This window comes from Colias croceus, chromosome 1 (assembly GCF_905220415.1).
Source record: "Colias croceus chromosome 1, ilColCroc2.1".
NCBI classification, from domain to species: Eukaryota; Metazoa; Arthropoda; class Insecta; order Lepidoptera; family Pieridae; genus Colias; species Colias croceus.
The window spans coordinates 2568041-2591370 of record NC_059537.1 but is presented as its reverse complement, the minus strand read 5'-3'; the positions used below and the strand labels follow the sequence as shown (position 1 = coordinate 2591370).

Below are 23330 nucleotides of genomic sequence, written 5' to 3'. Positions count from 1 at the left end.
ACAGTATGTACCTACCTTAAAATATAAAGGATATTTGGGATCTGTACCAACTGTCAAATGTCATCTATGACCAATCTATGACACATCGCACGACCAATCAAATGCCATATAAATTTATGAAGTGAAGTCATTAGTCAATTCCTCCGCTAGGAGTAGTAGTGTTCTGTGGTCAATTCATTAATTCAATTCAATAGTCCGCAAAAGAAATCTAACAATAAAAATAAAAATATATTAAAATACCTGTGTTATAATACAATACAACATGCATACATAAAAATCGCACTTTTCAAAGTTTAAAATGAAATTAAATTAAATGAACTCGATAAACTCGAAATGTACGTTATTAAAACAGACAAGGAACAGTAAAACACGCAATGTTTTTAAAAACGAATTTATTCAAAGCTATCCCATTCAAACCTACGACACGATTGCCAGTCTCATATTGGATCCTTGTTGGTCTTCGATTTGCCTTAACGCTGTTGCCGCAAACTGGATATATTCACCCGGATGAATATTTTCAAAACGTCGAAGTAATTGCCGGTATGTACATTTATTTTATCAATATTATTAGGTACATTATATATAACTACGGAAGAAATCGTGATACCTCTGTGATGTACTTAATGTAGACAGCGTATTTAACGTATATGGGATTTAGAAATAGACACAAAACAATACATCTTTGTGTACAATTTAATTTAGATAGGTAGTAGACATTGAATTTTATTGCTTTTTTTTTGTGGAAACTTTAAGTTGTAGAAGTAGTTTTTTATTAACAATGCAAAGTGCATTGTTAATAAATAACTACTTCTAAAATGCAATATAGATTTCTATTTACTTAATAAAAAATGTTCGCTACATACTTACATATATTTTTAGCTTATTATTTTCATTTCATTTCAGGTGACATATTTGATGTGGATGTCGCAAGGACATGGGAATTTGATCCAAAGTTTCCAATCAGGAATATATTCGTACCAAAGCTTATGTTAGGGCCCCCACTCCATTTAATTAGGTTTCTAAACCCATTCATAAAATATTACTTTCATATAGATCTGAGGACTCCATACTTTTTGCTAGTCATACCAAGACTTTTTATATGTCTTGTTTCTCTAATAAATGATTACTGTCTATATAAGCTATGTGTAATGTACGGACAAAATTATAGGAACCGTCTAAAAATATTTGCCAGCTCATATGTAGTTCTAGTCTACTGCTGTAGAAGCTTCTCTAACTCATTTGAAATGGTGTTTTTCTCTATACTACTTTATTTAGTAGGTGACTGTATGTTAAAATCAGATAAAGTCATATATCACAAGGAATACCTACAAGAAAAGTATAATGAAGCTGCAACACCTGTGGAACGAGTTAAGATTTACAAATTGCAGACTCATTTGCCCCAGCATTCTTTAAACTATGTGCTAATATTAGCATCTTTAGTTGTGATAGGTATTTTTAATCGCCCAACCTTTATTGGATTTGCTTTTATACCAGTTTTCTTCTGGCTTCATCGGGGATTGGGTTCAAAGACGATAGGATTTATAGATTTTCATATTAGAATATTCATGTTGATTTTATGTGGCATTCCTATGTTTTTAGTCCTTGTTATTATTGATTCTGCATATTATGGGTATCTAACAATAGGTGAAGTGGAATCATTACGACTTACTTGGAATAATTGGGTGGTGACACCTTTGAACTTTTTACGGTACAATGCAGATGTTAGAAATCTGACTCAACATGGATTGCACCCTCGTTGGCTACATCTGGCTGTGAATGTGCCGCTACTCTTCAATGTTTTGGGTGCTATGGCGTTATTTACAGTGCTTATTAACAGCTACAGGTACCTGTTTTTGTATTGATATTAATATTTTTTTAGGAAGCTTGGGAATCTAAATAACAGATACAAACATATTTCCTGATTACATTTCCCTGGGCAAGACTTTTAAATTTAATATTTATTTCATATACATTACAATGCCAAATAATTCGCACATTAAATTTTTTGACTAGAGTTAGATTGAAATGCCTATCTTATGCTAAATTTTAATTTTACTTAAATATGTTATTTCAGATTCATCAAAGGAAGATACAGCAAAATGCCAAGAATACAGAGCATCAGAGGTTTAATGTTACTATCAGCCATAGCACCTATAGCTATTCTTTCGTTGTTCCCACACCAAGAGGCCCGTTTCATCATACCAATACTCGTACCACTGGTATATTTATATGGAAACAGTATTCACATAAATGAAATTGATGATTCTGACGTCCAAATTCTTAAGAAGATATTCCTGTTCGTCTGGTACACTTCAAACATTGTATTTTCGATATTTTTTGGCTTTATCCATCAAGGTGGACTATATCCTCTCGTCAATGATCTATTCCAAGAAATTAAAGGGAATTACGGCATGCATATACATGTAATAACCACCCATAGCTACAGTATACCAACATATCTGTTACAACTGGAGAGTACTACTAGGATTTATAAGGACAAAACGTCAAAGCACACTTACACAATAGCGCCATCAACATTTGTAAGCAAATTTGGATCATTACCCATGGACAAACTTCTGATGCATGTAGATGACACACTCACGACGGCAGAGATGCGCTACCATAAATATAAGAAAAAGTATCGACTGTATATAGCTTCGCCGTGCTCTCTAGAAGACGAATTGTTGGAGGAAGCTAGTAATTACGAATACATCAAGGTTAAAGAAGAATTCTCGTACTACCCTCATTTCTGTACAGAAGCGTTGCCTATCTTTCCAGATGCTCATGATAGAAGTTGCGTCTCAAATAAGTTTATAAGTAATAGTGAATCTCCTGCCATTAATCTGAATATGTTACAAAGAGTCTCATGTTATTTAAGTAAATTTTGTCTAAAATTGTATAATGTGAAAGTGATCAATACTACTTAGAGATAGAATATCATAGTAATTAAGTTTTTTATGAAAAGACGAACATTGTTTTTGCTACATGGAATTTGTGATGGTTTTATAAAACGATAGCGTATGTTTGTAAATAATTTAGTACATAGTAGGTACTATAAATTCAGAAGGACCGAAACATGCGATTTTATGTATATTTAGCACAGCTTCACAGCTTGCGTGTAGAAATTTTACACATGCATATTTTATAGATTTTTATGAGCATGAAAAAGACAAGTTCTAATTAGGCTTTATTGATATATTTTTATTTTCTATTCAAAAGACATTATTTATGTATTAGTTACTTGGTCCCACCGAAAATGAATAAAACCAAGAAACTTACCCATACACGAAATAAATAGATCTGTAGTTTGACCTAGTTTGGAAATTGAATATAATTTTTTCCGGACTTGCGTATTGTCGGATACAAATTGTATACAAGTGAGGATATATCCATGACAAAGCTTTTATTTTGTTTTAAAAATATTTATTTCACTGTAATATTTATGGCATATAGTTAAAACTATTTAATATTTTTGAAGTGTAATTTCTTTTGGCGCGTTGAGAGAAAAATTTCAAGGTCGCGTCATGGCAATACCATCACGTCATGGAGTAAGGCGACGATTTTGGTAAGTATCTAAGAATCTTGCCAAAGAAGTTTCACTTCTGACACGTGTGCTCGGCACACACGCTGTTTTTTATTATCTTCGTAGGAAGCACAAGTTGATTAACTTTTTGTTGCTCATCATGAATAGCTTTAGAGTTGTGTTTATTTTTTTATAGTGGCCATTTTTTTATTTAATTTAATTACTACTTGCATAGATATTATATAATGGCATAGATATTATAATCTTCATAGCATTATAATTTGTAAGCTTGTTACCTAAATAAAATGTATAGATATTAGGTACCATATTCAGGTAAACTCACCAATAATGCAAATATTAAAATTAGTACCTACATAAAAATAGCTACCTACATGAATCTCTATCTGAAATTAATGACTATAGATGTATAAATAATAAATGAGAATAATTATATTTAAAAATTACAATATTCATGTTGGCTTTGTTAGCAAGTTGCTGAATAACTTACTCAGTTTATTTTTGATTTATAAATATGTATTGTTGTGTTGTTAAGATTGTTTTATTTTATTATATTATAATAATGAATATACATAGTTATTGTATGTACTGCTTATTGGCAATGAACATATTTTATTAAAATAAATTTATTGAAGAACATTGATATAATATTACATACTACGTATGGAGGAGACACTACGAACAAAATCTGTGCGCTATTTTATTTTGCTCTAAGTTTTAAAAATTATTATATCTAGTTAGGTACTTACCGATGAAAGTTATTCCTTTGCACTTTTCCGTATTATTTGTGCAATATCGTAACACACACGAAGGCATATTTGATGCGTTTCACTTTAAAACAAAAAATGAGCGTGCAGTTACGCCATATATATGGCGTATGTTGAGCGGAAGTCGGAACATAAGTGATGTAGGCGGTGTCGTCTCCATATGTATATCTCAATGTTGAAGAACACCTTTTTTTAAATGTGGAAATAAGAAATTAACTTATTGCATTTATATATTAATGGAATATTTAATAAACCAATTCAGAAATTGATTATTTTATTTTCCTCTGAAAGCCGATATAAGTACCCACACCTACGTGTGTAAAATTAAAATATTTAACTATGTAATATACATAGAAATCTAATTTATAATATTATACTATACACTATAGCTTGACCGCAGTGGCTGTACCGCGCCCTAGGTATGTGCAGTGAGGCGGGGACCGGGTAAGAAAGAGCACGAGAGAAGTTATAAAGATACCTACGGAATGGCCGGTTCCCATGCCTCGCCGCGCACATACAGACGCGGTACAGCGGTTGCGGTCAAGCTATACTGTGTATCTATGTAGTCTAGCGCCATCCCACACTGTTATTATGTGGTCACAATTTATAGGTGTAAAAATAGTTTATTCTTAGAACTAACCAATACTTCGAAATCTGTCTGAAGCCGTTAGGAAAGAGATTAGTTATTTAGAAGCGCAGTGACACAAGTGTAATAATGGTGGCCAAATTTCTAAAAAAATTCACGTCGCGCGCTGCCGAAGTTAATGGTGTGTATTATACACACAGTGTGTACATGTCGTATAGGTGGAGAACATAGAGCAAGTACCTAATAATGCTGGAGAATTTTTGGATGGATTTATTTATGGTACCTAATTTTATCCAAAACGTCCAAAGACCAAAATACATCAATGTCACTTGTCAGCTCAATTGGCTCTTGATTGGGCTCTTTGTGTGCTGTTTGCAAGGCTGTTTGTTTTGTCAATGTCAAAGTACTAAAAAGTGCGAAGCAGATTTTGTCGTAGTCATAATTTATTTGAATGCAATTCTTGTACGAATATTTTTATCAAAATGTCGAGCCATATGGATAATGTGAGGACTGTTATTGATGGAACAGTAAAAGTACTGCAAACTTTCAAATGGCTTTTGGATTTGTACGTTTTGGTAAGTTATTCACTGTATCTTTAATAAACTGGAAGATATAATATTATGTATTTTTTTAATGGAATAATAAATTCATAAACTGGAAGATATAATATTATGTATTTTTTTAATTAGTACATAATATGTAGTTCTATATTTTATAAAACTAAATGTAAGCAGTAAGACATATTATTTTATGCATTTCTATAATGGAAATTCTATACAGTTTAAATATTTGTGTGCAGGAGAGTACTTTAAATCATAAAATGTATTATTTTTGCAGGATTTCTTTGTTGATAATCATTGGGATATGTTACCACAATCTTGGCGAGACACTTTTCAGGATATTGATCCACAAACCTTGGGATATTTGCTTCAAGATCATCCCACGAACCACATGTTCCCTTTATCCTTCTTAGCTCTTGTAAAATTTGTTAAAAGCATGAGTTTGCCAAGGAAGAGCACCTACCAGAGCTCTAATAAAAAAGTGGACATTGTTAATAATCAAAAATTGAGAAATATGTTTCTAAAACATGTGAAACTGAAGAAACGCCATGAAATAAGTCTGATGGCTAATGTTGTGAATGATGTGGCTAGGGCCAGTGGCTGTGATGCTGTTATAGATTTTGGATCAGGCTTGGGACATTTGGTACGAATGCTGTCATACAATTTTGGTCTGAAAACTGTTGGAATCGAATGTCAGAGTCAATTGACTGAAGAAGCTAGGTCTGTACTGTTGGTATGTATGGCTTTATTAACTGGTGTTTATTTTTTTATTTTTAACTATAACTTTGAAAACTCTGCCTATACTCTATCCACCGAGTCAAGTTAATATAGCGCTCTCTCTGTCACGTAATCCCATACAAATGACAGAGACAAAAAAAGTCAGTGGGCGTAAACCATTCTGAATGTACGTACACACTGCGCTACTCTTAAATAAAAATAGCTTTCTTCCCACGACTACACTTGCCTTTGTAATATAATAAGTAGGTGAAAAATTGGGCTAGTAGAAGTTTCTTAAAATAAATAAAAAAAGCTTTTATTAAATTAATGTATTTAATGTGAAGGAAAAAAAAACAAGAGTAATAAAATATCATTTATTTATTTTCATTATAATTTACGTAATTATTATAATTCAAAAAATCCCCGAAACAAAAATAATCTAAGTACACGCCAGGTCACGGAACAATAACAATAAAATATGAGCGCGTCTGCACAGTACGGGTACCACGATCAGACTAAAATATACACGTAGTCTGTACAATGCATTAACGGTTATCGCTGACCAATCACAAACAAGTCTATGTTTTCCGTATTAACTTGACTCGGTGGATAGAGTATAGTGCACTAGATGCATGGGCAGAGTTTTGCTTCAGTTATTTTTTGAGTGTGATTGGGATTCTTGTTTCAAGACCAGTATATTGATTTTATTATGTTGATGGCTGTAACCATTACTATACCTTATCAAAGGAATTAAATAAATAATTAATTTAGAATTTCTTTCATAATGATTTTAGTTAGTTAACTGAAACTATTAAGAAAGAAAAAATATCAAAGTCATTAGTGCTAAGAGATAGAAAGTGAAGAATATTACTTACTAAATATATTTTCAGACTTTCAAAGCTATGCAATTACTTTGGCCACAAGTGTATTACTAGATTAATTATGAATATAAAGTAGGTAATAATTTGTATAAATATTTTCAGAAAACTTGACCTAGAATTGGAGTACACAGCAAAGAAATATGTCAATATTGAGAACATAACCAGTCTTCCGAGACCCATACATTGCAACGAGACACTATCCAGTGCTGATCAGCTTGAAACTCTCTCATTGAAGGAAACAATTCACAACCACGGCCTTATTGGCTTACACCCATGTGGAAATTTGGGACCTTTATTACTAAAATACTTTGTACAGTGTAATAGAGCCCAATTTATTTGTCTTGTGGGTTGTTGTTATATGAAACTTAGTAGCGATGGCTATCCTATGAGCGAATATGTGAAAGGGCTGGATTGTGAACTGTCTTATGCAAGTAGAGAGATTGCTTGTCATGCAATTGAATCATACTGTGAGAAGCTTTGTAAAGGAGATTATAATGATTTAAAAGTGAGTAGTTGTTTATTTTTTAACACGGTTTTCATGATTAAAATGTTGTCAAGAATGTCCGAGAGATTTTGTACCTACATATATGTGCATTCGAGTATAATATGTATAAATAACATTAAAACATTGACTGAAATTTGCACCTTATTTCGATGTGATAATTATGAAAGTCAATAGACAATAAATAAACATATTATACAATAGACTCTATTGTATAATATGTTTATTTATTTATTTTAATAAATAAATAAATAAACACACTGTTTATTTATTTATTTTAATAAATAAATAAATAAACATATTATATAACAATAGAGTAAATAAATACCTGAGGTTGACCTAATGGTCAACCAACATTTGTTAACAATGATTCTTAAATATAAATATTACATAACATATTATAGTTCTTGTGATAAAGTAACAAACAATTAGAGGTTAACACAGCATGCGCCAATTATACAGAGCTATTTCTTAAAAGTAGGATACTTATTATTGGTTTATTTGAAAACTCTGCCTAGTGCTAGATGCATGGGCAGAGTTTTGCTTTAGACAATTTTTTAGTGTGATTGGGATTCTAGTTTATTGTGTGGAAATGATTTTCATGTATAAATTTACTTGGTATAAAGAAAACAATGTTCATTAACAGGTACATGCCTTCAGAGCAGCACTTGAAAGGGTCCTAGTGGACCATGATCCGAATCTGCGACATTCACCCATCAGAAGTGTGAAACATACCGACAATATGACTTTTGAAAGGTAAGTCCACTGATAATGTATAAATAATTGTAATCAGTGTGTGTAGGAAAACTACTTAATACCATAAAATATGAAATAATAATTCTATCATAACTATATGAGAGAGCCAAATGGAAAAAATAACTCTACCGACATATTGGGTACTATGATATGATACTCATTCACCTGCACATAAAAATTAAAATAATTATCATTTTTCCTACTCATACTTGGATAAAAAAGAAACTTAATTACAGCTACAGCAAAGTCGCACTGGGCAGACTTTCAGTAACGACAATGGACACTTCAAAAAGCACATCCGACCTTGCTCAATGGAAACGGGTAGTAGTACTATACACTTTGCGACTTGTATTAGCACCGTTGGTGGAAACTGTTATATTGCTGGACAGATTGTATTATATGATGGAGCATGGTGAGTTCCCTTTTTATATTTTTTCATGTCTGCTGAACTTGCCTTCTTACTAAAATTATAATATTATTTAAATATTTTATCTATGTTTACTGTTCATGGATTGGAAAAATATTTGTCGCAAATTGAACTCATGTTGTAAAGTAGATCTAGATCCGACAATTTTCTTTATAAATTAGCTAGATTCTTTGTAGGGTTTTGACTGAAAGAGATTACAATATAATATAACATTTATTAGATACATGACATTTCACAATTTTATACAAAACACACAAATATATATTTTTACATAATATGTATTATAATATACCGAAATCAAAATTGTATCCATAACCTATTTTAATTACGGTACAAATCTGGTCAAATATTGCAGTAAGTAAATGAATGTTGCCATGTTAAAAGTTTTGATTGTAAAAATTATACATTGTTCAAATTTATGAAATACTAACTATATTGTGTTGTTTTAATAATCACATAAGTACTTATAAATCTTACGGTGTTTTCTTTATATCCGTTAATTGTATGGAAATAGCAACTTCATGTTGATACTTTACACAATAAAATATAGTTATCCGTTTCAGTTTTAATATAAATTTGTTACAAATAATCAAAATCTGTGCTGTCTAAATTTGTTTTTGATTTATTAAGCAATTTTGGAAAGTGTTGCCAGAATTAATATTCTGTAAAATTATTATTAATCGATATAGACCAAAGCGACAACAGCAAAACAACTGAACGCGCTTTTCACGCTGTTCGTAAACAGCGCTTTATAGGCGACAAAAGCAACAGTGAGAACAATTTTGGCACATTTATACACCGACTTAATTAATAAAGAAATTATAACACATGCCCTTTGGTCTCATAAAATATAAAAATTACATTGACCTTTTTATTAACTGAATAACACAATATTTTAATTATTATACATTTCAGGTATCCACTGCGAAATACACCCGGTATTTGATCCTAATATTTCTCCAAGAAATCACGTCATGATCGGCAGAAAAATGTTTACATGATTAAAAAAAATGTATACAATTATATTCATCTTTTATTTCAAATCAGCTTCCCTTTCGTATGTACAATTCCTGCTACTAATAATCCACACGCATCTGCTTACCTAATGAATTTAACTACAGTATGTAAAACAAAATTAAAAGAATAAGGAGATTGTTAGTCTGCAATGTACCCAACTCCTTTAATCTCAATTGATAATACTAAGTAGGTACGACTTAATAATTACAAGCTAAAAGGCGATCATTTTTTCACAAAACCTCATTTCCAACCTGCAATCACACATACATCAGGCGGCAGGCCTTATACATATACCTAAAATAAAGTAGAAGTAGTAGATATTTAGTGTAACGTGACATTTACAACAAAAATATGTGTAATAAAATAGCGTAGGAATTGTATTCAGTGTAGGTAACTACCTATATTAATAATTATAATCTAAATAGTTTGTTCTTTGATACCATAAAATGCCAAGTCGGACGAAAGAAGAGAATTGACAAGATTTTTGGAAGGTAATAGAATTGGAACTTCAAATATCAAAGCAGTTAGCCTAAGACTTAAATTAAATACATTTATATTATCCATTCTGAACCAATTATTTATGCATATAGCGAATTATCGCATATAATTATTACAAGTAAGTAGATAGGTAATCTTTAAATAATAGTACAGAATCCCGAAGTCAATTTTAAAATATTGGTCACTACCTATCTACCTAATGTTCCTTGTAGCTTTCTTTTCATTTAAGTAATGCATTTTTAGGACAAATATTTAATAAACATAATTAAACAATAATAGCCAATTATTATTCTACATCGTTAAAAATAGCCAATAAAGCATTGAGATATACAGATGGAGACGACACCGCCTACATTACTTATGTTCCGCTCAACATTCGCCATATGGCGTAACTGCACGCTCATTTTTTATTTGTTTTAAATTGAAACGCATCAAATATGCCTTCGTGTTTGTTACGATATTGCACAAATAATACGGAAAAGTGCAAAGGAATTACTTTCATCGGTAAGTATCTAACTAGATAATAATTTTTAAAACTTAGAGCAAAAAATGGCGCACAGATTTTGTTCGTGGTGTCTCCTCCATACGAAGTAATATTATCTCAATGCAATAAAGATACATTTTATCCTTGCTATTAGCTCTATCCTCTATCGAAAATTTGTAAGAGAAGAAGTTTAGCGTCACGGAAAATTAGCTAGATAGGAATTAATTGTAAATAATATCCTGAGATCCTGGACTATAAAGTGCTTAGATAAAGGGATAAATAAGAAAGACTGGATATGTAAGAAGCTAGATCTATCTTCGCTACATACGAAAAACAGATTTATAAGTCAACACTTCAGTTTTTTTATTGAAGAATGTTTTTCTATTATTAATTACTTCCAACTAGTGTTTATTATTTTACTAGACATCGATTTTTAAGAAGCCAAATTGATTTGGTCTATCTAATATCTACCTTTACATTATAACATGTGAAATTATATGGAAATTATCAAATAAACTAAAAACAAATTTCCATATAAATATGGTAACTTTGGGAATCGAATTACATCGAGCGTACGTATCATACGCAAAACTACAGTATTGAACTATCTACATTGTGGGCCCAATCCTTAAGTCTTTAATATACATATTTAAAAACCCAATTAGGTACATACTTATCCGCAAAACATTGATCCAGTTCAATTTATACAAGCCCATAGTCGTTTAACGTCGAAATCGAATTCCATAATTGAATTAAGAACATCTCGGAGACCATTTTGCTGGCGACTGAATAGCCAATAAACGATTACTGTTTAAAAGTACCTAACCGTTTTTAACGACGCCATTGGTCAATATTGACTTACGTCAAATTCTGCAATAGTCATGAATATTGCCAGTTACAAAATGTTATCGTGAAAATTTGATTGCTTTTCAAGCGTGGCCACGACATGCTTGTAAATCTTTTGTAATATTACGTTCGAGTCATATAGGATCAGGCGTTAGCTGGAGGGTGTGTTGGTAGCATTGGAGCGGGCTCTTCGTCAGAATCTTCGGAATGTACTCGCGTGAACCGTCGTCGATCTAGAAGCCTCCGTAGTTTGAACTCACCGTGCCCGTACTCCCAGCGTCGGCGAGATACACCTTTACGACCTATATTAATATTTTAAAAAATAATTCGAAATGTGGATCTTTCTATTAAATTATTAAACTAATTATTTCTGAATCTTAAAGATAATCTTAACTAAGGTATTAAAATATTTTGAGAAAATTATTCAATGTATGTAAGTAAGAAAAGAACTAACAAGATTTATCTAATACTAGCTGTGCCCTGCGGTTTTACCCGTAGTGCTCCACTCCTGTTGGCCGTAGCGTGATGATATATAGCCTATAGCCTTCCTCGATATGTGGGCTATCTAACACCGAAAGAATTCTTCAAATCGGACTAACTAGTAGTTCCTGAGTTAAGCGCGTTCAAACAAACTCTTCAGCTTTATGTATTAGCATATTAGTATAGATTCTGCATAAATACAGATGATGAAACTATTGGATAGATTCTGCACAAAATAATTCCAAAAAAAAGAATGCAAAACTTGCTAGTAATTTAAAATTCTCAATTTATGAACATTTTAATAATAATTATCAGTAAAATTTCGCTCCTTTAACTTCTACTCAAAATCTTATTTTTATAAAATAATGTAGTTGTACAATAATTTGCAAATTAAAATAAAATGAAGTCAAACATAAAGACAGACATGCAAAAGGTGCAATAAAATAAAAACACAAAAAGCTTCAATAAATATATTTCAGTAAATACACAATCACAATTACAACTAACGCAGGTATATTTGGACGATCTCAATATTTCTTAAAACTACACAAGTTTATAAATAAAAATAAAATCAATATTATGTAGAAATAAATTAATTTCAGATCAACTTCAAGAGATCATTTTAATTCATTATATTATTCAGATTTTATTAGCTTCATTTTTATCCATTAATGTACATAGATTATATTATCTCATATGACGATTTTATATCTTTATGCTCTTTGTATAACATTGTATTGTATAATATATAAAAAATCGAATAAACATACAATTAATCTCATGGTCAATGGATTTAAAATTCATGAATTCATTTTTAACGCCAATAAAATTTTCCAGTCATGCATTTATTTGCATGAATAATAATATTAAAAAATAACATTTATTTATTTTTTAAATTGGAATGAAAGTAAGAATTTTTAAAGTACATCGAAATAACGAAAAAAAAACATAAGGAACTGGTCACAGGCATGCAAACAAAATAGTGCGATACAAAAAAAAATTGAATTCCTTACTAAGAAAAAAACATTTAATTTAAAAATTACCAATTACACAAATGACGTTTTAAACATATTTTATTTACCTATCATAGTTTGTAACGAGCTTTTGCTTTTTAGAATGCCGTCACTTGTGTATTAATACACACAATACAGATTATAAATATCCATACACTTATAAGACACTTCATATTTTAATAAGCAACACAGTTCAATACAAAAATAGTATGTATAATTTTATTGTTTCCTTGAAACTTTGCAAAAGCTAAAGGCTATCATGTTAATTGCCTTTGTTATTGAAGTAATTGGTTATAATATGCAGATAGGTACATTGCAATCCAATTAAATTAATGGAATGAGGACTGAGGTAGTTAATATCACAATTTCTAAACTTCCAGTGTATTTTACTTCCTGTATATCTAATTTTAAACGACTAAATACTATGTTGCTTATTAAACGATGTAGGTACAATTTGTGACGATTTTGTGTATTTTTAAGGGTTGCCACTAATTTGTGCTTGATTTTTATTAAATTATCACATTTTTTGTACGGTTACCGTAAAGTTTCACAAATAATACTCAGATTTTTCGAAAAGTAAATATTATCTCATTAAATATAAATTAAGTAGTAGTATGATGTAAAATATTACATATTTCTACACGTTAAATCTTAATAAACCGAAGTTAGATGCAGTTCAGTTAGGGCTAAAATCTAAATTATATTATGCTACTAGCTCATCAATTAGCAATAAAGTACATACTCTATGTTTAACCTTCGTTAACTGTATTACTCACACTTAACCATTGAAGTAAATTACCATAATATACTATAATGCTGTCCAACATATAAAAAAATACAATTACAAATAAAAAAATATTTAAGAATTAGATACACGGAACTAAAAGAACCATATTACAGTCACCCACTAAAGCCTCGTATTAGTATTTGTTTAGCAACAAAGTTGAAAATCAAAGAGAATGCATTGAGGAGTTGCTCGCAATCCTTCGAATAGGTCCAGACATGAGGCAAAATTTTTGTTCAACTATTGCTCAACAAATTGGAAGCCTCGTATAATAAATAAAGTAAAAAAAAAAAAAAACAACAAAAAAGCACGCTTTGGCACTCATAAAATTATTAGGTCACTTTTTTGATAAAGTACAAAGTTTGAATGTAATCGTTGAAACTTGAAACCTATGTCAAAATTGAGTCTGAGACAGTGTAAAGGACTTGGTTTCAATTGCAAACATACAGGTGTAGTTAAAGCGTTTTATAGCATTTAAATGCTTAATAAATGAAAAATTAAAAACAAAAACATAAAATCCCATCTCATGATAGAATTTTTTCTATCCGTCAAAAATTTCTAATAAAACCACTTTTTAATACATATGTGAGATATTTTTAAAGACAAACAGACAAAAATTGACTTGTCTCGTGATTGATTTCTTTCTCACGTTTTATAGCACCCAAATCACTACATAGTATAAAACAAAGTCGCTTTCTCTGTCCCTATTTCCCTATGTCCCTTTGTATGCTTAAATCTTTAAAACTTCGCAACGGATTTTGATGCGGTTTTTTTAATAGACAGAGTAATTCTAGAGGAAGGTTTTAGTATATAATTTATTTGGTTTTAGACAAAGCGGGCGAAGCCGCGGGCGGTAAGCTAGTGCTTTATAAATGAGAAAAAAAAAATCGCCTTCCTTGTGTTCGAAGTTGTACTATATATTTTTTTTGTTTAAGCATCAAGTGGCAACCCTACTTGTCCGCATACACATCGCGCTCATCGTATCGCTTACCGCGGTTCCTCGCGTTGAGCAGCGCGACGGCGGCGAGCGCGAGCAGCGCGGCGCCGCCCGCGCCCAGCGCGCCGCCCGCCGCGCCGCCCCACTCCCACCCGCTCGACACGCTCACGCCGCTCACCTCTGCGGACGCGGTTACTTACTAACACCCGTTCTTATTCATCCCTACTAATATTATAAATGCGAAAGTAACTCTGTCTGTCTGTTACGCTTTCCCGTTTAAACCTCTGAACCGATTTTGATGAAATTTGGCACAGACAATCTTTAGACCCTGAGAAAGAACATAGGCTACCTTTTATCAAAGCACTAGCATATTTTTTGAGTATAGAGTAGATTAAAAAGTAATTTAATTTTAAAACCAATGTTGGGAATAATTTTAATATTAACCTCACACACACATCTCATTAAACTTTGCAAATGCACAGATCAAAATTTGTTTTGTATGCACAACATGCTCCCAACTATATTTTATGCCCTACGAGCACACTGCTTACCCCTGCTAACGTGGTTAGTCACTTACATCCATTCTTGACTATCAGTTAGTAAATTATACATTTTTACCACAACATGCAAACCTCACCCCGCTACCCTCAAAGCCATTAACAAAAATTATATTAGATAATTCGTACCAAAACTTCCCACCCACGTGTCATGCTCACATTGCTAACCTCTGCGGACGATGTTAGTCACTAACGGCTGTTCTAGACGATCACGTTATACATTAATACTACACTCATACTATATTAGTTTTTTTTGAAAATAGATAAGAGTGAACTAAATATATCACTGAGAATAAAAAAAATCACTGAGATATCCAAAAGTTTAAATTTTGTTAATCCTTTATAATACATAATTTGTGCATCATTTGTGCATCAAATGCTTAATCTACATATTACCTATCCTAATCATTTACCTAAATTTTTATACAACAATAATTGTATAAAATATACAAGTACAACTGTACAAAAACACTATATACAGAATGTTTCAAAAACAACTACTCACCAACAGTAGCTGTAGGCTTAGCGGGCAGCGCTTCAGTCGTAACATCATTTGCGGTTTCATTCTTCAACAACAAGGATTCGTCCAGAAACTTGTACACTTTGTGCGGGTCGAGTTCCGCGACGTACACAGTGCTGCCATCTGGCGATACGGCGACATCGTGCGGGTTTCTGAACGAATCGCCCGGTGCGAATGTTTGTATCAGACGACCGGACGTGTACTCTATGACGTAGCCCCGTACGGGTATACCGGTGAGTGCTGGCCCGTTGACTAGGTAGAGGCGGCCACCTAAATTATTTTATTGTTTAATACTTAAAAATACAAAGGGAAATGCGTATCACATCTATGTCGGTAAGGCATTTTTCTTATAGTCGAGTTGTCTTATGACGAAGATTGAACCAAGACCCATCTTATTCAATAAGAAAGAGAACCCAGAATTTCAAATATTTAAATCAATTCAAAACTCTTTATTTTCCTCGTACATGGTTAGAAAGGTGTTAAGTACGTTCAATATTTTATCACATATACTGCCATTGTAAATTTTTAACAAATTAATATCATACAGTCAAATACAAATTAATTAATTAATTATTTAAATAAATTTACAATGAAATTTATTCACCTTACTAGACTTTTTTAATCATATCACATAACAATGAGCTACCACATTTCCTCCACATTTCACTACACAAACATACACACAAAAAAAAGCTCACCCTGTATAGGCGAATAGGCAACACTGAAGAGCCTCCGCCCAATCAGCCAATGCGAATACGAGTGTATGTATGTCCCGTTGTCAGCTCGGAAACACGCGATCCTGCCTCTCTCTCTATCAGCTGTGCAAACTGCGTTTTTATCTTCGGCTATCGTTAGCGCGTGTGGTACGTTAAGAGTGAACGGTGTTTGACCGGTGCCTGAGGAAATTATGGATAAGTTAAAGGATAACTTGGGAAAAAAAATATAAGGAAATAGATAAAAAAATGGTAGAGTAGGTAAATAATAAGTTTTTTTTATGAGTAATAAAATCTTTAAACCTATAAGCTGTGACTGTCACTCGAACGTTCGAAATGATAAATTTAGTAGCATATTAGGGCACCACCCTGTATATACAACTTATCTTTTATTATAATATTTGCAAATAAAACTGTATCGGTTACCGTAGAATGTGATGAAATAATATTGGTCACAATAAGTACATAAGTAAGTAAGTACATAAGCAGCATAAAAAGAACACGGCAGTGTGAAAAACAAGTGATGCCGATTGTATTACAAGATGAATTTTTATCTTTGCTAACAAAAGATGAAAAAAAAAAACAATCCCACTCAAAAATCATTTGGTTTTGATTGTTGGTATTAAACCATCAACAAATCTACTTAAATAGCACTTGTAAGCAAGTTTATCTATTAAATTATGACTTACGTCGTCCCCACTGTAGTATCTTAGTCCCATCTGCCTTATACTTTATGATCCTTGTGTTACAATAGCCATCTGCTACGAAGAAGTCACCGCTAGAGTGGACCGCCACTGAGCTGGGTTTGCAGAAGTGGTCGTCGTCATCGCCGGGCACAAATCTATTGAAGTCAAGTGCAAGGGAAATATAGTAGTATAATAGTTAGTATTTAGAAAATATTCTAACGAATTTTAAACGCGACTACGCGATAATATCATCACGCTAAGACCAACAGGAGCGGAGCACTGCAGGTAAAACCGCGGGGCACAGCTAGTTACAGTATAATATAATGAATAAATCTAATTTAAAAAGTTTTATTTCTAAATTTATAAATCGCGTAAAATCAAACACGAGTAATTAGTATCCCAGGTCAGTGTAAAGAATTGAAATGATTGAGAAACTCATTTTGTTTCACTAATTTTGGTGGGGCTATTACCAGCGAGCATTTTGTAATAACGCGTTCGATTTAAAATCAGTCGTGGGGAAAAACCGCAAATGTGGCTGGTTGTATGTATTTTGCTTCTTTCATAAAATCACGCGGTTAGAAACCACTGCGTTTTAGGAATTAGGAATTAAAAAAGTACCATGCTTATTACTTATAGTATTTTATTTATCATCAATTTTGAAAAAATTTGAATGAGTAACAAAGACCTATCATCTAAGAGCATCTTCTCTCACCAACAACTTTGTTTTAAAAATATATTGTTAAGTATTAACAAGTTAACTACATACAACTTGTTTCTTATCCCACACACACACACAGTGTGGAGTAAGGTTTATTTTAGTCATTTGATAAGGATATTATACACTTATAAGCAATGACCTATTATACTAGTAGACGCGGCATACGCCAACGTCATTGCACTAAAAAACAGCCTAATTAATACATACCTACTGACTAACGCATTATCACCAATACAGTTGTTCTCTCTTTCACTCTCACGCACGAGATATAATACATGTCTCACTCATGTACTTCGTAATAACAACTGCCGATTAAAATATAAAAAGAACGTCCAGCCACGACGCTGAATGGTGCGTGACTAAGTGAAACTCGGGCACTTAGCTGAGTTTTTTCTTGCCAAAATAGAGAGCGGGTAACGTATCTAGCTCTTTTATATAGGTATCATAGCTTATAAGTCAAACATATGTATGTGACCAGAGCATCTGACCCATAACACAAATATTCACTGAAGATAACTACATACTAACATTATTAACACAAAAATTAATGAGAATCATAAGAACTGATTTGATGATACTTGGCTGTGATATAACATTGTTTTGTACCAGAATAAAACATAAGCTACAGAAATAAATCATTTTTTCGTTGTAAATAAACTCCTAGTAATGAAATTATAATTTAAATCTATAGTTGTGGTCATATAATTAAGAACGATTTGAAGTACTAGAAATTTTTATTTAAATAATGTCATACACAGAGATGTACACCTTCTGAGAAGCAACTAGTTATGTCATAAAATAGCCACATTAATAGAGCAACTAAGTTTAAGAATAAATAATAAAATCGCCAACAATTTTTTTTCAAAAATAATTTATTTTACCAAAGCAACACATTCAAATAGCAGTGAAGCTGGACAAATAATTAAGAACGATTAATTTATCTGCTCGGGAATTGTTTTGTATGACACTTTCAATTAAAAATTTACAATAATATGTTGCGCGAAAAATTTATAAAGCAAATTAATACATTTTTAACTAAAAATAATATTTAATAGCATGTCCACGGCTTTTAATTACTGCTTTACACCGGCGAGGCATTGACTCTATTTATTTTTGACATTTTGCTACAGAAATAGAGTTCCATTCTTCTAAAAAAACGTCCTACAGCTCCATTAAAGTTCGACACTGTGTATTTGAAACCTTTTTCTTTACCTCGAACCACAGATTCTCTATTGGGTTTAGGTCAGAGCTGTTAGCTGGCCAGTCCAAAACAGAAACTGACGGCGCTGTTAGAAATTCCTTTACAGTGTGTGCAGTGTGCTGGGTCATTGTCATTCTGGAATGTCCAAATAACCGGTAGAACTTCTTCAGCATAAGGTAGCATTGTTTCTTCCAGTATATTTTTATATTGGAATTGATCCATGTTACCTTCTATCAACTTTACAGGTCCAACACCATGTCCAGAAAAGCACCCCCAAATTTTCACATTTCCACCACCTTGCTTTAATGTAACTTTCGTGTACTTAGGGTCGAATTCTGTATTCGGAGGACGTCGAAGATAACGTTTTCCATCGGAACATACTTTGTTTATTTTCGTTTCGTCAGACAAAAGAACATTTTTCCAATTTCGCACAGTCCAGTGTTCATATTTTCTTGCAAATCTAAGCCGGGCTTGCCTGTGACAAAGTTTCAAAATGGGTACTTTTCTTGCTATCCGACCATGCAATTTTTTAACCGACTTCAAAAAAAAGGAGGAGGTTATCAATTCGGCCGGTATATTTTTTTTTTTTTTTTTTTTTATGTATGTACACCGATTACTCCGAGGTTTCTGAACCGATTTACGTGATTCTTTTTTTGTTCGATGCGGGATGGTGTCGAATTGGTCCCATAAAAATTTTATTCGGATAGGCCCAGTAGTTTTTATTTTATGAGCATTTTTGTCTGTAGGTATTTGTAAATTTTTCTTCTACCAAACGTCTTCGAATAGTGCGTGCTGAGATTGCTGAAGGGTTATTTTCCCCGAAATATTCTTTTCTCAGCTCATTGGACCCCTTAACAGGATTTTGTTTGAGTTGAGTAAGTTGAGTAAGCCATACGGACGATGTTTAGGTCATCTCGAGGAGTTGTTTTTCTCTGTCTTGGCATACGTGGGACATCCGAAGTTGTTTAATACGTATCAAAATGTCTTATGGCGTGGAAAACCATAGTTTTTGAACATTGCAGATGATCAGTTATATTTTTATAAGACTAATTCTTCCCGCGAAGAATTATTATAACTTCCCTAGTAGATTTATCACAACTTTTATTTTTTTAATAAGAAGTAATCACTTTTAATCTTTTGCATCACTTAATGGCGCCAAAATTATACAAACAGTAACCTACAACCACAAATCGAGTCGAGTGTTCACTATTTAAATTTGAATAAAAGTATAAACTATTTAGCGTTCTTAATTATGTGACCAGCCAGTAAATAGGAATACTATGTTTAGAAGTAGTGTAAAAAGTTTGTGTATTAATTTTCAGGCTAATCACGTGTATTAATGAATACAGTGATTAATTGGAAAAGTATTTCTATATCGAGCAAAATAAAAATAAATATGTACATGAAATTAGTTATGCATCTTAGTCTGAAAAAATCTTCCCTTTGTATCAGCGTTCTTAATTATATGACCACCACTGTATACTAATATTATATAGCTTAAGAGTTTGTTTGAATGCGCTAATCTCAGGAATTACAGGTCTGATTTGAAAAATTCTTTCATGCTAGCCTTTTGAGGAAGGCTATAGGCTATCATGATGCTAAGACCAACAGGAGCGAAAGAATGCGGGTAAAGTCGCGGCAAGTTGTTTATATTTATACTAGGTAAGGAAATTTTTAAGGAATACCTTTTTTGTCCCCAGGCTAAAAGTCTATATTACACTCACTTCTCTCCAAGTTTGAGCGCAGGCTCCTTCCTATTGTCTGGTGTAAACTTGAACACTTGGTGGAGGGCTACATCTGTCAGCCACACATTCCCTGATGCATCCACAGTTATTCCATGGGGCATATAGAATCTGTATAAAAATAATATCAAAGGGTAAATTCATTTGGAAATAAGAATACCTAGCTCAATTTTGGAGCTGAATTTCTAAGGACTTAAATAAATGTACTATTTTATTGAAAAGTCATGTTTTTTGTTTCTTTAATTATGATTACAATCTTGTTTAATTATATTATAATGCATACAGATATCTATATTAATATTATTAATTTGTAGTTTGATTTTTTTGAACAAGGTGACATCAATAAATACTAGTTTGAATTGTAATCCTTATACCACTTAAAGGTATAAGGATTACAATATCAAATAAACAATTTTAATAATCTATTTATCAAGGAAGTTGAGTCTATATAAATTTACACTACGGAAAAATGAATAATTTATAATATTAGTCAATACAAGTCTATATAACTGCATTAAAAACAACCGACTTCAAACTTGCACTTGCAACATTTACAAATACAGACAAAAATGCTCATAAAATAAAAACTACTGGGCCTATCCCAATAAATTTTTTATGGGACCAATTCGACACCGTCCCGCATCGAACAAAAAAAGAATCACGTAAATCGGTTCAGAAACCTCGTAGTAATCGGTGTACATACATAAAAAAAAACATACCGGCCGAATTGATAACCTCCTCCTTTTTTAAAGTCGGTTAAAAATGTCTGTATTTGCATATATAAATATGTATGAATGGAATTATAAAATACAAAATATCAAGACAGTGATAATAATAAATAAAAAAACTTTGAACAAGTTACTTAGTATTTACAATATTTGAATGATATTTTATATCAATAATTCAAATCTATTAAATAATTAATTACTACATTTACTTACAGATTTTCTCCCCAAAGGTCTACTAATTCACCAGTATTATTAAATACCAAAACTGTAGGACTAGTAATGGGAATTTCTCCTATACCCTGATACACATTCCTTATACTGAATGTGCTTGCATCCCATACATTTGAGGCTCGGTGAAAGACGTGAATTTGCCCAGACGAATCTATGGCTACTCCGGACACTTGGCCCATTTTCACTGAAGGATCTGGCCAATCACTCACCAGTTTTGGTGCTAAAAATATTGTATTAGTAGAAATAAACTAATAATGTTATGTCAAGCAATATCTCCTGTTTAGCAAAGAAAATTTTTTCAAAAATATTTACGAAAAAGTGCAATGAATGGAATATCTTTTATTGTATCTAAACATTACGTTTTACATGAATAAAATTAAAAATATTCATTGTTATTATTGATCAGTTTTTATATTCATGAAATGATAAAGTAAACAAACTTACAATGTACAATTTTTCCAAGAGCAGCATCCACTTTAGCGTATTGTTCTCGCTCGTCAAAGAAACTCCTTGAAAAATATCCATCTTCTGGATACTAAAAGTAATTATTAAGGGTATTAACATAATGAAAATTGGATTTATTTATTAATTAAATAATGATACATACTCTACGAGCAGAAACACAATTTATCAGCGATAATAAAATGAAAAATGTATCTAATTTGTAATTAGATATACAAGCACTACACTTCGACATTATGATTAAAGTAATTGAAACATTTAAAACTTGAACGAATTGATTTTCTTCAATTTTACACACGAATTTCCAATTTATTGTTTTCGCAAATAAAATAAACTTCACCGACTACCGAGATAGAATCGTGAATGACTGTATAGTGTATGACAATTGACAGATGAATTGAATTGGTGAGTGATGACGTAGATATAGTAACGTTCATGAATGTGAACTTGTAAAAATGTAAACCAATGGGTTTTACCGGTTTTACCAGTACCGATTTTTCCATTATATTTGTTAATTAGCATCATTTGAAAATACCTTAAATTTTCAAATGATAATAAATATATTATATTATTAGATCAGACAATATGTAAATAAGAAACTTTTATAATTTATGATTTATCGTGAAAATATGTAATAAACTTATTTCGTATTTCTATTACTCTTAAATAACGAGATTATTAGTAGTAAGATAGTATTTATCGAAAACGTTCTTGAACATGGTGGGACTGATCATTTTTACTGTACTGTATGTTTTTTACCCTTTCACGAAAATTCTAGACGGAATTTGATGAAACTTGACAGTAGTTTTCTCATGTGTTATTACTGATGTACCACATCTGAATAAATAAAACTGTAACACAGTAGAATATATATAATATAAATATATAATAAATGTTACAGTAAAATTTTATTACCGGTATGATTAGGCAATTTATTTCCCCGAAACTCCTTGGATAAGCATGTAATCTTGACTAT

General features: G+C 31.8%; 3 protein-coding genes across 4 annotated transcripts; 2 read left to right on the top strand and 1 right to left on the bottom strand.

Annotated features, from left to right (window-relative positions):
- The first annotated feature begins 120 nt into the window (after positions 1–120).
- On the top strand, positions 121–3519 carry LOC123694810 (GPI mannosyltransferase 4). Its single transcript, XM_045640385.1, has 3 exons — positions 121–540; positions 904–1843; positions 2075–3519. The coding sequence occupies exons 1-3, from the start codon at positions 375–377 to the stop codon at positions 2925–2927; spliced, it is 1959 nt and encodes a 652-aa protein (XP_045496341.1). The 5' UTR covers positions 121–374; the 3' UTR covers positions 2928–3519.
- Positions 3520–5301: 1782 nt separating this feature from the next.
- LOC123697357 (methyltransferase-like protein 25B) lies at positions 5302–9760 on the top strand. The gene is made up of 6 exons (XM_045643847.1): positions 5302–5469; positions 5732–6174; positions 7155–7557; positions 8201–8310; positions 8547–8722; positions 9653–9760. Exons 1-6 carry the CDS (start codon positions 5377–5379, stop codon positions 9736–9738), a joined length of 1311 nt encoding a protein of 436 aa, XP_045499803.1. The 5' UTR covers positions 5302–5376; the 3' UTR covers positions 9739–9760.
- A 1684-nt stretch (positions 9761–11444) lies between these two features.
- On the bottom strand, positions 11445–22691 carry LOC123697346 (peptidyl-alpha-hydroxyglycine alpha-amidating lyase 1-like). 2 transcript variants are annotated; one of them, XM_045643836.1, is made up of 8 exons: positions 22500–22691; positions 22337–22427; positions 21875–22112; positions 20916–21044; positions 17276–17427; positions 16572–16769; positions 15859–16143; positions 11445–11884 (listed from the first exon to the last, which is right to left on the bottom strand). In XM_045643836.1, exons 1-8 carry the CDS (start codon positions 22587–22589, stop codon positions 11727–11729), a joined length of 1341 nt encoding a protein of 446 aa, XP_045499792.1. In that variant the 5' UTR covers positions 22590–22691; the 3' UTR covers positions 11445–11726. The 2 variants fall into 2 exon arrangements, with proteins under 2 accessions (XP_045499792.1, XP_045499781.1); XM_045643825.1 differs by lacking the exon at positions 11445–11884 and adding an exon at positions 12519–14976.
- Positions 22692–23330: the final 639 nt, after the last annotated feature.

Bases quoted from the DNA above. Each gene is read 5' to 3' on its own strand.
- LOC123694810 (XM_045640385.1), top strand. From the start codon at position 375: ATGTTTTTAAAAACGAATTTATTCAAAGCTATCCCATTCAAACCTACG. The intron at 541-903 runs GTATGTACATTT...ATTTCATTTCAG, and splicing joins AAACGTCGAAGTAATTGCCG to GTGACATATTTGATGTGGAT. The intron at 1,844-2,074 runs GTACCTGTTTTT...ATGTTATTTCAG, and splicing joins GTGCTTATTAACAGCTACAG to ATTCATCAAAGGAAGATACA.
- LOC123697357 (XM_045643847.1), top strand. From the start codon at position 5,377: ATGTCGAGCCATATGGATAATGTGAGGACTGTTATTGATGGAACAGTA. The intron at 6,175-7,154 runs GTCTGTACTGTT...AAATATTTTCAG, and splicing joins CAATTGACTGAAGAAGCTAG to AAAACTTGACCTAGAATTGG. The intron at 8,311-8,546 runs GTAAGTCCACTG...ACTTAATTACAG, and splicing joins GACAATATGACTTTTGAAAG to CTACAGCAAAGTCGCACTGG.
- LOC123697346 (XM_045643825.1), bottom strand. From the start codon at position 22,589: ATGTCGAAGTGTAGTGCTTGTATATCTAATTACAAATTAGATACATTT. The intron at 22,113-22,336 runs GTAAGTTTGTTT...CAATATTTTTAG, and splicing joins TCTTGGAAAAATTGTACATT to CACCAAAACTGGTGAGTGAT. The intron at 16,144-16,571 runs GTGAGCTTTTTT...AAAATAATTTAG, and splicing joins TGCCTATTCGCCTATACAGG to GTGGCCGCCTCTACCTAGTC.